Source organism: Sciurus carolinensis, chromosome 2, assembly GCF_902686445.1.
Source record: "Sciurus carolinensis chromosome 2, mSciCar1.2, whole genome shotgun sequence".
Lineage (NCBI taxonomy): Eukaryota > Metazoa > Chordata > Mammalia > Rodentia > Sciuridae > Sciurus > Sciurus carolinensis.
This window is the reverse complement of record NC_062214.1, coordinates 30,968,442-30,984,637: the sequence shown is the minus strand read 5'-3', so window position 1 is coordinate 30,984,637 and position 16,196 is coordinate 30,968,442. Positions and strand designations below refer to the sequence as shown.

The 16,196-nt window shown below is 39.9% G+C and overlaps 1 protein-coding gene across 9 annotated transcripts in view; it reads right to left on the bottom strand.

The window, feature by feature from the left end:
* Positions 1-15,906, bottom strand: part of Shld1 (shieldin complex subunit 1) — a 91,153-nt gene extending 75,247 nt beyond the window's left edge. The window contains exons 1-4 of one of the 9 annotated variants that reach the window (XM_047542303.1): positions 15,864-15,880; positions 13,911-14,016; positions 7,948-8,085; positions 6,210-6,396 (exon numbers count right to left, since the gene is read on the bottom strand). In XM_047542303.1, the coding sequence (XP_047398259.1) occupies positions 6,210-6,396; positions 7,948-7,953 (193 nt within the window). In that variant the 5' untranslated portion in view covers positions 7,954-8,085; positions 13,911-14,016; positions 15,864-15,880. Of the gene's footprint in view, positions 1-6,209; positions 6,397-7,947; positions 8,086-13,910; positions 14,017-15,295; positions 15,803-15,863 lie in introns of those variants that run through there. The other 8 variants (XM_047542301.1, XM_047542302.1, XM_047542308.1 and 5 more) reach the window with 8 other exon arrangements.
* Positions 15,907-16,196: the final 290 nt, after the last annotated feature.

Below are 16,196 nucleotides of genomic sequence, written 5' to 3'. Positions count from 1 at the left end.
GCCCCTGGCCAGGTGTGGTGGCCCATGCCTGTAATCCCAGTAGCTTGGGAGGCTAAGACAGGAGGATTTCAAGTTCAAAGCCAGCTTCTGCAATGGTGAGGAACTAAGCAACTCAGTGAGACCCTGTATCTAAACAAAATACAAAAATAAAGCTGGGGATGTGGCTCAGTGGTTGAGTGCCCCTGAGTCAATCCCCAGTACCCCACCTCCAAAAACAAAATCTCTGCCCCAGACAGGCACCGTAGCACACACCTATCATTCAGAGACTCAGGAGGCTGAAGAAGGAGGATTGACACTTTGAGGTCAGCCCCAACAACTTAGTGAGGTTCTAAGAAATATAGTGAGACTCTGTCTCAAAATAAAAAATACAGAGGGTTGGGGGTAAAGCATCCCTGGGTTCAATCCCAGCACCAAAACATAAAAACACTGCCTCTGCATTGACCCACCACTCTCAACTACTTAATGACACTGGACGAGCTTTCTAGCTTCTCCAAGCCTGTTCTCTCATTTACAAAAGGTGGATGATTTTTACTTAGCAGGTTTGTGATAAGAATTTTAAAAAGGTGAAGGGCATAGTGATGCATACCTATTATCCCAGCAGCTGGGGAGGCTGAGGCAGAAGGACTGCAAGTTAAAAGCCAGCCTCAGCCAAATGGATGAAATTGGAGAATATCATGCTAAGTGGGATAAGCCAATCTCAAAAAACCAAAGGACGAATGATATCGCTGATAAGCGGATGATGACACATAATGGGGGGTGGGAGGGGTTAGTGTTAGGGTTAGAGTTAGGGTTAGGGAGTGGGGCAAGAATGGAGGAAGGAAGGACTGTATAGAGGGAGGGGAGAGGTGGGAGGGATGGGGGAAAGGGAAAAAATAACAGAATGAATCAAACAACATTACCCTATGTAAATTCATGATTACACAAATGGTACGCTTTACTCCATGTACAAACAGAGAAACAACATGTATCCCATTTGTTTACAATAAAAAAAAAAAAAAAAGCCAGCCTCAGCAACTTATCAAGGCCCTAAGCAACATAGCAAGATCCTGTCTCAACATAAAAAATAAAAATGTGCTGGGGATGTGGCTCAGAGGTTGGGTGTCCCTGGATTTATCAAATACATAGCATAGAATTAGAAATACAAAATTACTACTTAGAGGTAGTAGGTTCTGGATAACTGGAAGTGATAATTATTAATGGCCTTAAAACATCCAGTGTCTATAGATACAGAGAAACTTATTATATATAGAATCTTCCTTGGATGTATAAACTAATGTGAGTGTTTTAAATATGCTATATAGCTGAGTGTGGTGGTACACACCTGTAATCTCAGCAATTTGTAAGGCTCAAGGTCAGCCTGGGCAACTTAGAGAGATCCTCAGTGCCTCAGCAAGACCCATTTCAAAATAAAAAAATAAAGAGCTGTGTGTAGTTGCAGCAGCTTGGGAGGCAGAGGCAGGAGGATCACAAGTTCAAAGCTAGCCTCAGCAACTTGGCAAGGCCCTAAGCAACTTAGCAAGATCCTGTCTCTAAATTAAAAAAAAAAAAAAAAAAAAAAAATCAATATTTAAAAAGGGCTGGAAATGAGGCTCAGGGGTTAAACACCCCTGGGTTCAATGCCTGCTATGTATATATGTTTGTATGTATGAATGAATGAATGAATAAAGAAGGCTGGGGTTGTAACTCAGTGGTAAAATACCCTGGATTCAATACCCAGTACCAAAAAACAAAAAAAAAAACAATTAAATATGTTGTACAGAATAGAAATTGCTTCTGTTTGGATGATCAGAGATGGTCACAGTGAAGTAGAATGATCCCACCTAGGGCAGACATAGTGGTGTACCCATGTAATCCCAGCTACTTAGGAATAATCCCACCATAAAAGGTCAAGTTAGAGGGTGGGCAGAGAAAGAAGAGAGAGAAAATATGGGGTGGAAAATATAAAAGGTCTTTTGAGGATACCAGAGAGGCAATCCCTGCAAATGTGTCTTCTACCTACCCCTTGATTCCTGAAATCTCACCACTCTTTTAGGTTAAGGTTAGGTACTCATCAATAAACACCTGCCTGGAAAAGGTAGCACTTGAAGCCACAGTCAGTCCTTTGTATTCTATTCTGAGTAAGTTTCTAACTTTTTTGAGAAATTTTAATAAGAGACACAAGAAGGCACTGGTCACCTAGAGCTGGGGAGAAGGGAAGTGAGAACTGGGACTCCAAAGAGCATAGGCAGAGTGACTCACCAGTTTGTGGAGCACACATTACATAAGTTTTCCATCTTGACAGAGTGGTACAGAGTTTACAGCATGGCAGCATACTTTATGACTCACTTTGAACATGTTAAAATGGTTGACAGTTCTGCTGCATATATACTGCAGCCACATGTTTTGGCTTCTGGGAAGCAGAGGTAACCTGATAAGCTCCTCTTCTAACAAGATCATTCTAGGGACTAAATTCAGGCTCCACCTAATTCAGTGCTGCATATGACTCTCACTCCTTTTACATGAAACTTCCCCAAGTTATCCACCCAGCTCTAAACTATGTAAAGTGTTTGAAAAGAATAGAAATTTTTATGTTGTGAACAACTTCAGCCCTAAATCTGATCTGTGCTGGGCACAGTGGCACATGCCTGTAATTCCAGCAGCTCAGGAGGCTGAAGCAGGAAGATCACAAGTTCAAGGCCAGCCTCAGCAATTTAGTAATGCCCTCAGCAACTTAATGAAACCCTGTCTCAAAATAAAAAACATAATAAAAGAGCTGGGGATGTGACTCAGTGGTTAAGTGCCCCTGGGTTCAATCCTTGGTACCCCACCTCCAAAAAAAAAAGCTTGTAAGGCGATAGGGCAGATGTGGAAAAACTATTTAGGAGAATATAATAATAATTCAGAAAAGAGAGTAGCTGGGATCTGGGTGGCAAAAGTGGAAAGGGCAAAGGCTGTTTAGATTCTAGATTTATTCTAATAGTAGAACTGAATAGGATGTGAAGTTTAAGAGGAAGAAAGAAGTAGAAGTTAATTCCTAGGTTTTATGGCTAAGTTAATAGAAGGATGAAAATCCTTTTCTGAGATGAGACAATTTCAAAGAGCAGGTGGATGTGTGTGTGTTTTCAGAAGAGGTTGGGGAGGAAGTAGAGGAATTACTAATTTGGCTTAGGACATGTCAGGTTTAATTAGTCTAAGTAGAACTAGATGATGATGTCAAGTTTGCAGATGGTCTAAATGTCAGCCTAGACGTCTGAACTGGAGACAGGAATTTGGAATTGAGCAAGGTACTAAGGGCATCTAAGGCCCCCAGGCTGGATAAGATCCCTCAGGGAGTGAGTGATAACAAGAGAAGAGCTCTGAGATCTCAGTCCTGGGTTTTTCCAACGTTAAATGCTGGAGAGATAAGAAAGAAGAAATCAGCAAAGACTAAAAACAACCAGAAAAGTAATAACACCAAGAGACAAGAAGAAAAAACTCAAAGAAGGAAAAAGTCAACTGTATAAGTGCTGCTAATACACTGAAAAGGATAAGGCCAAAAATAGGGCCAATGAATTTAAAAATGTGGAGATCACTGGTGACCCTGAGAAGAGCTCTTTCCGCGGAGGACTCAGGATAAAAGCCAGGCTGGGGGATTTGGAAGGAACTGAAGAGGAATTGGAGACAGCAGGCGAAGATAACATCTTTTGAGAGTCTACAGAAGAGAACAGAGAAAAAAGACTGTAACTAGAGAGAGATGTAGGGTCAAGGATGGGTATTTTTTATTTAAAGATGGGAGATGTTTTTATCAAATTTTGTAATGCTGTGACCAAAATACCTGACAAGAACAACTTGGAAAAGGGAAAAGGAAGTGTGTTTAGAGCTCATGGTTTCAAGAGAACTTAGTCCATAGACAGATGAGACTCCATTGCTCTAGGCCCAAGACAGAGCAGCACCTCATAGGGGAAGGACCCAGCAGAGGAAAACTGCTCAGCTTATGACAGGAAACAGAGAAGGGCCACAAGGAAGATGCACTCTTTCAGGGCACACCCTCAGTGACTCACCTCCTCCAGCCAATACCACCTAGTCAGTCGTTCAAATTAAAATGGAACAGATTAGGTTACAGCTCTCACAATCTGATCATGTCACCTCACTCCTGCAGGAACAGCAGTTTTTGGGGGAAACCTCATCACCAAACCATAAAACCCTGGTACGTTGTGGAGGTCGAACATAAGGGTTATGGAGTAGTTTACATGGCATAGAGTCATTGCCCTGAAGTACTGCAATAGGCCAACACTTCAAAAGTTCTGTTCAATTACATCCACTAACTTGTAGGAAAAGCTGTTGATATCAGAGATGATGAACAAAATCCGTTTTAGAGGTTCAAAGTAGAAACAGTACTATAGGAAGAAGAAGAGAAAAGGTTAAGGAAAATAAGATGAAGTCAATTCTTGGTCAGGAACTAAATTAAATGGGAGGCTTACTGATCCTGATTACTGTACATCAGAACAGAATCACAAGGAAGTTTAAAATTTTTTCATAGAATACTTCAAGACAATGACAAGTACTTGTGCTGTAGTTTGGATCTTAAATGTCCCTCAGAGGCCCATCAGTCAAGGCTTGGTCCCAGCTTGGTGCTGTGGGGAGATGGTAGAACCTTTTAGGAAATCAGGCACAGTGGGAGGTCTTGAGGTCACCTAGAGCATGCCCTGAAGAGGACAGTGGGAACCCAGCCTCTCTCTTCCTCTTTCCCTTTAACTTTCTGGTTATGAGGTGAGTAGTTTTGCTCTGTCATGTACTCCCACCCTCATATTCTATGCTCCCCAACCACTCACTAGAGGCTTAGAAGCAATGGGTGCACCCAACCATGAACTGGAATCTTTAAAATCTCTAAAACCATGAGTCAAAATAAATCTTTTCTTTTTATCAGTTGGTTAATTCAAGTATTTGTTCTATGGCAATAGAAAGGTGACTAATACACATACCCTTGCCACAGTCACCAATGAATTTATCACAAATGCCTACATTTTTCTTCATACCCAATGAGTGCTCTTTAAAAATATGTATTTTAGCCAGGTGCAATGGTACATGCCTATAATTCCAGCAATTTGTGAAGCTGAAGCATGAGGATTGCAAGTTTGAGGCAACCTCAGTAACTTAATGAGACCCTGTCTCAAAATAAAAAATAAAAAGAACTAGGGAAGTGGCCCAGTGGTAAAGTGCCACTGGGTTTAATCCCCAGTACAAGAAACAATCAATTAATTAAAAATACATGTTTTGATTTCTTAATAACAATAAAAAAACACAGTATGAACACCCACATATGATAGATACCATGGTAAGTACTTTACATTATTCCTTGAGTTAAACCTTATTCTACAAGCATTCTGGTTATCATTTTATAGAGGACTCTGATATTCAGAGAGGTTAAGAAAAAATGCCCCAAGTCACACAGCAGTAAATAGCAAAGCTGAACTTTACAGGTTTGTAGACCACCAGGATGGATAATGAATAGGTAATAGATGAATTTTCAACTAGAGATGGTCACTAGCTCTGTCAGGGAATTATCATTAAGCTTAAATAATAAACTTTTTGGCAATTCAGTCAGAATCAGGGACCCTTACAGAAAATTTGTTGTTTAAACACAAAGTACCTCAAAATATACTCTACTGTCATGTGTATCTAAAAAGCAATAAAATAAATAAGTCAATATTTGTTTTTAAAGATCCAGAGTAGCTGGGGGTATAACTCGGTGGTGAGAAGTTGACTAGTATTCATGAGGCCCTGGGTTCAATCCCCAGCACCATACATAGAAAAAAAAAAAAAAAAAAAAAAAAATATATATATATATATATATACATATATACATATTAAGTCCAGCATATGCTTCATTATAGGAATAATAATCTCAATTACTAACAATAACACCTTTAAAAAAAACAAAAACCAATTCTACCCTCTCCTTGTTGAACAAAGTGCTTGCCTGTCTCTGAGTACATTTGGATAGAGATCAGAAAGGGACCCAAGATTAAAAAGAACTCCAGGAAACAGCTCCTCCTCACTGTCACGTCAGGGAGGCTGTCCTTTGAAGTCTCTTCCTACAGTTTTTCTTGGGTTATGATGTTTTTCTACATAGGACAATAAATCATTCCTCTGAGATCTGCTACTAGAAGAAGGAGAAACAAACTATTTCATACACCAGTGCATCTGCTAAATTGTTTTTATGTTAGATTGTTTTAAACTCTGCTTATTACCTGGATCCACATCAGAAGAGCAAGGAAAAGAATGGAATTCCACAGAACTGAGAGTCTCACTGTTGATCTCCTGGCTGGGCCTCTGCAGCACATAGTCTCTTATGTCACATGCTGATGGTAGGTCCAAAGCACAACTCTCCCCTGACTGGCTGCCTGAACTGGCTTCCTGGGCTGCCATAGTTCTGCTCTGGAAAGAAAACAACGATTCTCACAAAAGGTACTAATAGCAGAAACCTTCATTAGAGTCACTGCCTGAAGAATCTTAGAGATCAAACATCAGTAAAACCAGAATAATTTCCTTTCCCCTTTTATTAATGGTCTTCCTTGTCTTGCTTCAGATCTACTATTTGTTTACCATGTTTTCTTCATCATGAGAAAGAAATACTGTGGACTGAAAGACACCATTACTCATTTCAGCTGGAAAACAGGCTATATTTTTGAAAATGGGAAAGGTTCAAACACAGACCACTTCCTCACTGAAATGCTATATAAGACTGATTCAAAGGCCACAGGAATATTTGATAGCTAGGTGCAGTGTCATATGTCTATAAACCCAGCAGCTCAGGAGGCTGAGAAAGGAGGATCACAAGTTCAAAGTCGACCTCATCAACTTAGTGAAGCCCTAAGCGATTCAGCAAGCTCTGTCTCAAAAAAAAAAAAATTAAAAAAAAAAAAGACTAGGGAAGTAGTTCAGTGGTAAAGTATCACTGGGTTCAATCCCCAGTGCCAAAAAAATAAAAAGTAAAAAATAAAAATAATTTTTTGATGAAGGGAAATGTTCATAATATAGTAAATTATGGGATGGTTTTAAGGTTTGATCTGAATTTTATAAAATAAAATATTGCATGCATGTATGTGTGTGTGTGCACGTGTGTGAAATAGAGATGTAAAGCTAGGGGCAAAAGTCCAAAAGGATATATATATTCCAAATTAACTGCAATGAGGTGAAGGCAATTTGCATGTTCCCCTGTAGCTTATTCAAATGTGCAGTCAGCCAGTTAGTTAGCATACCAGGCTTGGTGCCAAGCTGGGAGGATACAAAGGTGAATGTAACAGACACTTCTTTCAAGAAGCTCTTAGTTTGGGGTGATCCAAACACAGAGACTTATTTTGTTAACATAGTGAGTCAAGACAGAGAACGGCCCAGAAGGGGACCAGAGTCTTTCCAAAAGAATTTACCAAGCCAGGCTACAGCCATGGTCAGAAGCAAGCATGAACTCAAAAAGAACCAGTTTAGACAACCACAAGTAACATGGGGTATTGGGACTTTCAAGGGAGAGGTAAGTACTGATCATGCACTGAGTGGGTAGGGCCAAACACTGCTGTCTCCAGCTGAAAGGCCAAGGAGCCCTCCCCCTCCTGTACTGACTCTAGAAAGGGACAGTAAGGCCTTGCTGCTATCAGTCAGCAACTTGGAATACAAAAACTTTCCAGCTGAACTCTGGAGGCTTTGAAGGTGAATTGCTGGGTTCAGTATTTAAACATTCCTTGTGTTCCCTCCCACTCCTGGGTCTACGTTTACTTGTGGGGACCTGGATTCTTACTAGAGGGCTCTGTGCAGTGCACCCAGCCCTGTGTACCTCTCTATGAAGTAACTACAGGCCTGGGCAGATCTTGGATCTTTGCTACTCTCTGCCCTATTAGCTGCTGTCATCAATAAATTTTATCATGGCCAGTACGAGGTGCCATGAATGCCAACAGCTACCATGCACCATACAGAGAATTTATGTAGTCATACCTTCATGTTTGGTAGCTGGATGGCAGGTGGATTGAGGCTTAAGCCTGCTTAATTATGGCAGAAGGCAGTCTTGAAATAGGAAATCACTCACATACATGGTACAGGTGAGAGGAAAACCATGTGAACCAGGTCAAGGCCCTACAAGTCAAGAACAGGAGAAACATTAAGAATATATTTAAGCCAGACGTGATGGCACATGCCTATAATTCCAGCAGCTTGGGAGGCTAAGGCAGAAGGATCACAAGTTCAAAGCCAGTCTTAGCAATTTAACAAGGCCTTAAGCAACTTAGCAAGATCCTGTCTCAAAATAAAAAATAAAAATGAGTAGGGGAATGTGGCTTAGTGGTTAAGACCCTCAGGGTTCAATCCCTGGTGCAGAGAAAGAAAGAAGAGAAGGGAAGGGAAGGGAAGAGAAGAGGAGGGAAGAGTGGAGGAGGGGAAGGGGAAGAAGAAAGAAAAGAAAAGAAAAGAAAAGAAAGAATCAAGCAGAGAATAGAACTTAGTAACTGAATGAACAAAGGCATTAAAGAGGAACTGTGTCAGTGAGGTGAGACAATTTTGGTAGCTGGTTTAATTATCAACTGAATTAGGAATAGATTTGGGAGGAGGCAGTGTTCCCAATTAAGGAATACTACACTGCTGTTAAAAATAATAAACAGGGGTTGGGGATGTAGTTTGAGGACAGAATGTTCACCTAGCATGCACCCTGGGTTCAACCCCCAGCCCAGGATGTGGGGCAGGGCTGTTAATCAGTACATAAAGATCTAAGACATGTTTGATTAAAAAAAGCAATTTCAGAATAATATGAGCAGTATAATAAGAGTACTTGACATTTACTGAATGCGCGTTAGATTCCAGTCATAGTCCTAAGAGCTTCATCTGCAATAAACCTATGAGGTAAGTAATCCTACTATTATCACCCTCACTTACAGCCAGACCTAGAAAGTAGCTACACTAGGATGAGCCCCACTTGAAGGTACAGCCCCAATGCTGCAGCCTAAGCTACACCTTATAGCAAAGACAGGAATCATACGAAAACAAATCAACGCTGAAACCCAGGGAGATCCTTCTTATTTGCAGACACCCAGTCATGTGCTGTTGTGGACAATCCTTCAGGCAGAGAGGGAGACAACATATCAGCTGATTTCTCCTGAACTGAGTGGAATGATCAACGTTCCCAAAGAAGTCAGAATGTCCTGTCTTTTCACAAGTGCTATATTAGTCAACAACCCTGAGGTTTCAGCAAACACCTCTGCAGCAGGCACCTTTGGCTCCCCTTCCCCTCCAGTTACCTAACACTGTGCTTCAGAGGCTTCCGGAAGGGCACAAACAGCAATGATATTGGCATATCCTGCCTGTTTTCAAAGGTGCCTTGAGTGAACCATCAACTGAGAGTCTGATGAAATCAATCAGCAAGGTCTATGCACATGTCTGTAATCCCAGTGACTCTGGGGGGAGGCGGTGGGCTGAGGCAGGAGGATGGCAAGTTCAAGACCAGTCTCAGCAACTTAATAAGATCCTCAGAAACCTAGCAAGACCCTATCTCAAAGTAAAAATAAAAGGATGTATCTTGGTGGTAAAGCACCCCTGGGTCAAAAAGAAAAAAGAAAGGAAAGGAAAGCTTTCTGCAACAATTAGCACAGTGATGTGGTTACCTATTCTTTGCTTTTAGAATTGCTTACATTAAAAGCCAAGTACATTACTCACTGGGCCCCCAAAAGGAAAGCCTACCGAAAGGTGAATCCTTTTAATTACAAAATAAGCATCTTCTTCTTCTAAACACATCATTTGGGAAGCAGTGAATACGTACAGGAAAAAGCAAGCAATGAGACAGAGGAGCCCCTTCCTGTGGTCTGAAATAGCATGGCTGGCAAGGAGGATGCAATGATTATCCTTTGCCTCAAACTCTTCTTTTTTTTTCAGGGCTGGGGATCAAACCCAGGGTCTTGCACCTGCGAGGCAAATGTTCTACCACTGAGCTACATCCCCATCCAGCCCGTTCCCCCCAAAATCTTTTGATAGATGCTTCAACTTCTCCCTCCAGGAATATTTATCTTCCACTCTTAAAATTTCCCTAATTATACAATCTAAATAATATTATTTTTCAATACTGGAAGTCTAGTCTGTCCTGAAGTTGGGCATAAGAAGACCTTAATTACATAAAAGCCTGCTTACCAGAAGGAAGCAGCTAGTATTCTATTACTTTACAGAATCTTACAAACCTACCAATATAAGTCCATAAGGGTCACATACGAAAAGTGTTTTAACTTGACTTACATTTTTGCAATTAAGTCACTTCCTTCCCAAAATTTTTGGAGTACTGGGGAACCCACAGGTGCCTTCCCCTGAGCTACACCATCAACACGTTTTTGTTGTTGTTGGTACTGGGGATTGAACCCAGGCATGCTTAACCACTGAGACACATCCCCAGTCCTTTTTATTTTATTATTTTGAGACAGGCCCTAAGCTAAATTGCTGAGGCTGCTATACAGATTTAATGCAATTCCAATTAAAATCTCAATGACATTTCTCACAGAAATAGAGAAAGCAATCATGAAATTCATCTGGAAGAACAAAAGACTCAGAATAGCTAAAGTGATCCTGGGCAAGAAGAGTGATGCAGGAGGTATCACAATACCAGACCTTAAACTCTACTATAGAGCAATAGTAACAAAAATGGCATGTTATTGGCACCCAAACAGACAGGTAGACCAAAGGTACAGGATAGAGACAAAAGCACATAAGTACGGTTATCTCATACTAGACAAAGGTGCCAAAACTTACAATGGAGAAAAGATAGCCTCTTCAACAAATGGTGCTGGCAAAACTGGAAATCCATATGCAGTAAAAGAAACTAAATCCTTATCTCTCACCCTGTACAAAACTCAACTCAAAATGGATCAAGGATCTAGGCATTAGACCTGAGACCCTACACCAAAGAAAAGGAAAAATAGGCCTGAATCTCCATCATGTTGGCTTAGGACCAGACTTCCTTAACAAGACCCCCATAGTGCAAGAAACAAAAGCAAGAATCAACAAATGAGATAGATTCAAACTAAAAAGCTTTTTCTCAGCAAAGGAAATAATCAATAATGTGAGAAGAGAGCCTACAGAGTGGGAGAAAATCTTTTCCACACACACTTCAGACAGAGCACTCATCTTCGAAGTTTATAAAGAACTTAAAAATCTTTACACCAAAAATACAAAGAACCCAATCAATAAATGGGCTAAGGAAATGAGCAGATACTTCACAGAAGAAGATATACAGGTGATCAACAAATATATGAAAAAGTGCTCATCATCCCTAGTAATTAGAGAAATGCAAATTAAAACCACCCTAAGATTTCATTTAACTCCAATTAGAATGGCTATTATCAAGAACACAAGCAATAATAAGTGTTGGCATGGAAGTGGGGAAAAAGGCACACTAATACATTGCTGGTGGAGTTGCAAATTGGTGCAGTCACTCTGGAAAGCAGTATGGAGACTCCTCAGAAAACTTGGAATGGACCCACCATTTGACCCAGCTATCCCACTCCTCAGTTTATACCCAAAGGACTTAAAATCAGCATACTACAGTGATGCAGTCACAACAATGTTCATAGAACTCAATTCACAACAGCTAGATTGTTGAACCAACCCAGATGCCCTTCAATTGATGAATGGATAAAGAAACTGTGGTATATATACACAATGGAATATTACTCAGCCATAAAGAAGAATAAAATTATGGCACTTGCTGCTAAATAGATGAAGTTGGAAAATATCATGCTAAGTGAAATAGGCCAAGCCCAAAAAACCAAAGGCTAAATGTTTTCTCTGATAAGTAGATGACAATATATAATGATGGCGGGTGATTGGGGGAAGAGAAGAATGAAGGAACTTTGGATGGAGTAGAGGAAAATGGGGTGGGGGGTGGGGAATGGAAAGATAGTAGAATGAAACAGACAGTATTACCCTGTGTATGTATAGGATTACATGAATGGTGTGAATTTACATTATGTACAACCATAGAAATGAAAAGTTGTACCCCATTTGTGTACAATGAATCAAAATGCAGTCTGTAAAAATAAAAAACATTTTTAAAAAAATTAAATAAATTGCTGAGGCAATTGTGATCCTCCTGCCTCAGCCTCCTAAGCTGCTGGGATTATAGTCAATGCTACCACACCTGGCCCCTCCCAATATATTGCATGAAAAATTTCAAACTTAAAAGTAGAAGGGGTAGAGTGTTTGCCTAGCGTGCACAAGACCCTGGATATTTCAATCCCCAGCACTACACACAGGCACACAAAGTAGAAAGAATTATACAATGAACATTCACAAAGCAACTATCCAGATTCCTTAATATTTTATTATAATTTGATTTATTTCATAACTACCCATCTATTCAACTCTATTGATTCATCAATCCATCTTACTTTTAATAGATATTTTCATTAAATCTTAAGGAAGGTTGAACTGGAGTGTAATATGATCAATTTGGAATTTCAGATGCTCACTCTTAGCTGAATGAAACACAAACTGGTGGACCCTGAATATCCCTGGAGTTAAAGACCCCCAGGCTCAAGCCCTCTTGTCACTGTTTAACTGTGTCACCTTGGGCAAGTAACTTATCCTGAGTTTCCTCATCTAAATTATTATTGTAATTATTATTACATATAATATAGTCATATTTGTTAATGTTTTATTTCTCTCTATAAATATATGAGAAAGAGAGAAAGGGGGGGGGAAGAAATGGAGGGAGAAAGATAAAGTAAAAGGAACAAACGTAGACAAAGAATCTGGAAAATGTTGTTTGGGTATTCCTTGAAATTTTTATTTTTCTTTTGTAGTGCTGGAGATTGAACCCAGAGCCTCACACAGCTAAGCAAGACTCTACTACTTAACTATACCCCAAGTCCTAGTCTTACAATTTTTTTAAGGTATAAAAGTATATGAAATAAACAGTTGCTGGATATGGTGGCACCCACCTGTAATACCAGCAACTCAGGAGGCTCAGCCAGGAGGATAGCAAGTTCAAAGCCAGTTTCAGCAACTTAATAAGGCCCTGTCTCAAAATAAAAAATAAAAAGGGCTGGGGGTGTGGCTCAGTGGTAAACTCTCCTTGGGTTTGATCTCTAGTAACTGCCCCTCAATAAAATAAAATAAAAAAATATAAAGTTGTCAAGAAAGAAAAAAAATCACAATGAAAAACCTGACACCTCCTTTCCCTCCACCAACTTCTCAAATAGCCTACAAGTGGCTCATGTCCACAGGTCCACCAACTCCATCACTCCACTGCATAATTTCCAGAAACTCCTTTAAATACTCTTTTCAAGAAGTCTGTCTCTTGGCTGTTCTCCCATCTTGTTGCCTGTTCCTGTCCTCCTTTCCTTTCCTCTTGTGGGGCAGTAATGATCAGCAGTAACCTCTCTCTCCCTCAACTCCCCCTTGCATGTCTGGCCCCCTCTCCTTCCCTGCTTCAGGAATAACAACTTTCCTTCAGGTTCTCCAATATAGTCCTCCTTCCAACAGAAGTGCATCTTCCTCTCCTGAATTATTACTCTTCTAAAAACTGAAGGAGAGTCAGGAACAGTGCCACAGGACATAATTCCAGCAACTTGGGAGGCTGAGGCAGGAAGACCACAAATTTAAGGCCAGCCTAGGCAACTTAGGGAGACCCTGTTTCAAAAAAAAGGCTAGGGTTGGTATATTTCCCTAGAGTTCTATTCCAAGTAATGAATGAATGAATGAATAAATAAATAAATAAGACAAAAAGGGGGAACATTTCCTTTTTTCTTTTATTACTTCCTTTTCTTTCAATCTTTCTTTTTTTTGATTCTTTTACTTATTTTTTTTTCAATATTGGGGTTTGAACCCAAGAGCCCTTTACCACTGAGAGATACCCCAATCCTTTTTATTTTTTGAGTCAGAGTTTCTCTAAATTGCTCAGGCTGGCCTGGAGCTTGAGATTCTCCTACCTCAGCCTTCCAAGCAGCTGGGCTTACAAGGATGTAGCACCAGGTCTGGCAGGAGGGAACACTCTTCAATTTACTCTATGCATCCAGAATTACACTGACATCAAAACTGGAAAAAGACATCACAAGAAAACTGAAAATCAATATTATGAACACAGGTACAAAAATCCTCCATTGAATACTAGCAAACTAAATTTAGCAAAATGTAAAAAGTATTACACTCCAGGGGCTGGGGGTATAATTCAGGGGTTCAGCTGTGCTTATAATGCATAAAGCCCTGGGCTCAATAGCCAGCACCCTCCCCTCAAAAGAAAAGAAAAATAAAAGGATTATATTCCATACCTAAGTGAAACCCTAGGAAATTCAAAGTCATTTTAATATCTGAAAATCAAAGTAATATACTATATTAATAGAATAAAGTATAAAACCCACAACCCTCCCCCACATCACACACACACACACAAGTTTTCCACAAAGTCACTCTTTCCTAATCAAAACCCTCAACAAACTAAACATAGAAGGGAACCTCCTGAGTCTTTTAAAGAGTGTTCTTGAAAACACATAGTTAACATACTACTTTATGGTAAAAGACTAAATGATGTCCCCCTAAGAGCAGGAACAAGCTAAGATGTCTGCTCTCATCATTTCTATTCAACACTTTACTAGAAGCTTATGCCTGGACAATTAGGCAAGAAACTAAAATATAAAGCATTCAGATTGTGAAGAGAGCAGCAAAACTAACAGTAAAAGACATAAGCTTATGTATAGAAATCCTAAGGAATCCACTTTTTAAAAAACTAGAATAAAGTTGCAGGATACAAGATCAATATAGAAAAATCATTTGAATTTATGTACACTAGCAATAAACATCTGAAAATGAAATTAAGAACACATTTCCACTTATAGTATAAGTATAGTATTTCCACTTTATAGTCTAAAAAGAAAAAATACGAACACATTAAATGGGTGTAAGACACATACACAAAAACCTATTTTTAAAATGTTGGAAGAAATTAAAAAGCTGAAGGAGGTTAGTGTTAGGGTTAGAGTTAGGGTTAGGGAGGGGGGCAAGAATGGAGGAAGGAAGGACTGTATAGAGGGTAAATAGGGGTGGGAGGGGTGGGGGGAAGGGAAAAAATAACAGAATGAATCAAACAACATTACCCTATGTAAATTTATGATTACACAAATGGTATGCCTTTACGCCATGTACAAACAGAGAAACAACATCTATCCCATTTGTTTACAATAAAAAAAAAAAAAGCTGAAGGAGGGGAAAGACATCCCATATTCATGGATCATGATATATGCAAACAACGGAATATTGTTCAGCAATAAAGAAATTTAGTTCTGATAACAAGTGACATGGACAAGTTTTAAAAACATACCTACTTGAAAGGCACGAGTCACAGATATGATTCCATTTATATTACATTAGAAAAAGCACACCACTAATTGCCTAGATCCGGAGGGTCATGGTGAATGAAGAGTGTGATGCTACTTCGCACAGGAACTCACTACAGTCCCCACGGATAGTTTTTCTTTGGGGTGACGAAACTATTCTAAAATTAGCTTGGAATGATAACTGCACAGGCTGAGAACCACAAACCTCACTGAATCTTACACTTTAAATGAGCAAACTTTACAATTTGTGAAATTTCTTAAGAAAACCATTTTTCAAAAGAAAAAGAAAAACTGAAAATCACCCCACTCCACCGCTTGTACATTCCGGGGAGTCCCAAAGCCCTGGCAGCCGCGGGGCGTCTAGGGTTGAAGCGGAGGGACGAGGGGGAGGGGAAGAAACGGTAACGGCCTACGGAAATCGTTATAGCTTTCTAATTGTGAAGCTGGAATGATCGAACACATGGCTGTGACCTCTTGTCCCCTTCCCAAGGCGCTCCTGATTTGATGGATAAAAGTGGCAGAAAAAATCAGGGACATTTCAATTACACTCACCGCCCACAGCCAGGGTCCGGAAACCGGAAGTGGTGACACCATCTTTGTTACTGGAAAACCGAGGCGTGAAAGGAAGTCTCTGGAACCATTCTTCCTATGGGCAGGCGAGGGCAATAGATAGGAGTGCGGCCATCTTAACTGAGGGCATTTTTTTTTTTTTTTTTTTTTTTGCGGCCTAGGAAGTTCACCGCACTTGTGTGATTGATTTGTAGAGGACGCTCATTTTTAAATGCATTTGGTAGATACCAAGGGAACAGAAAAAAATATTTAAAGTCTTTAAAAAGTTAAATTCCTACTATTTAAAAGAAACGTTAAAAATAGTGAGAAGTTAAG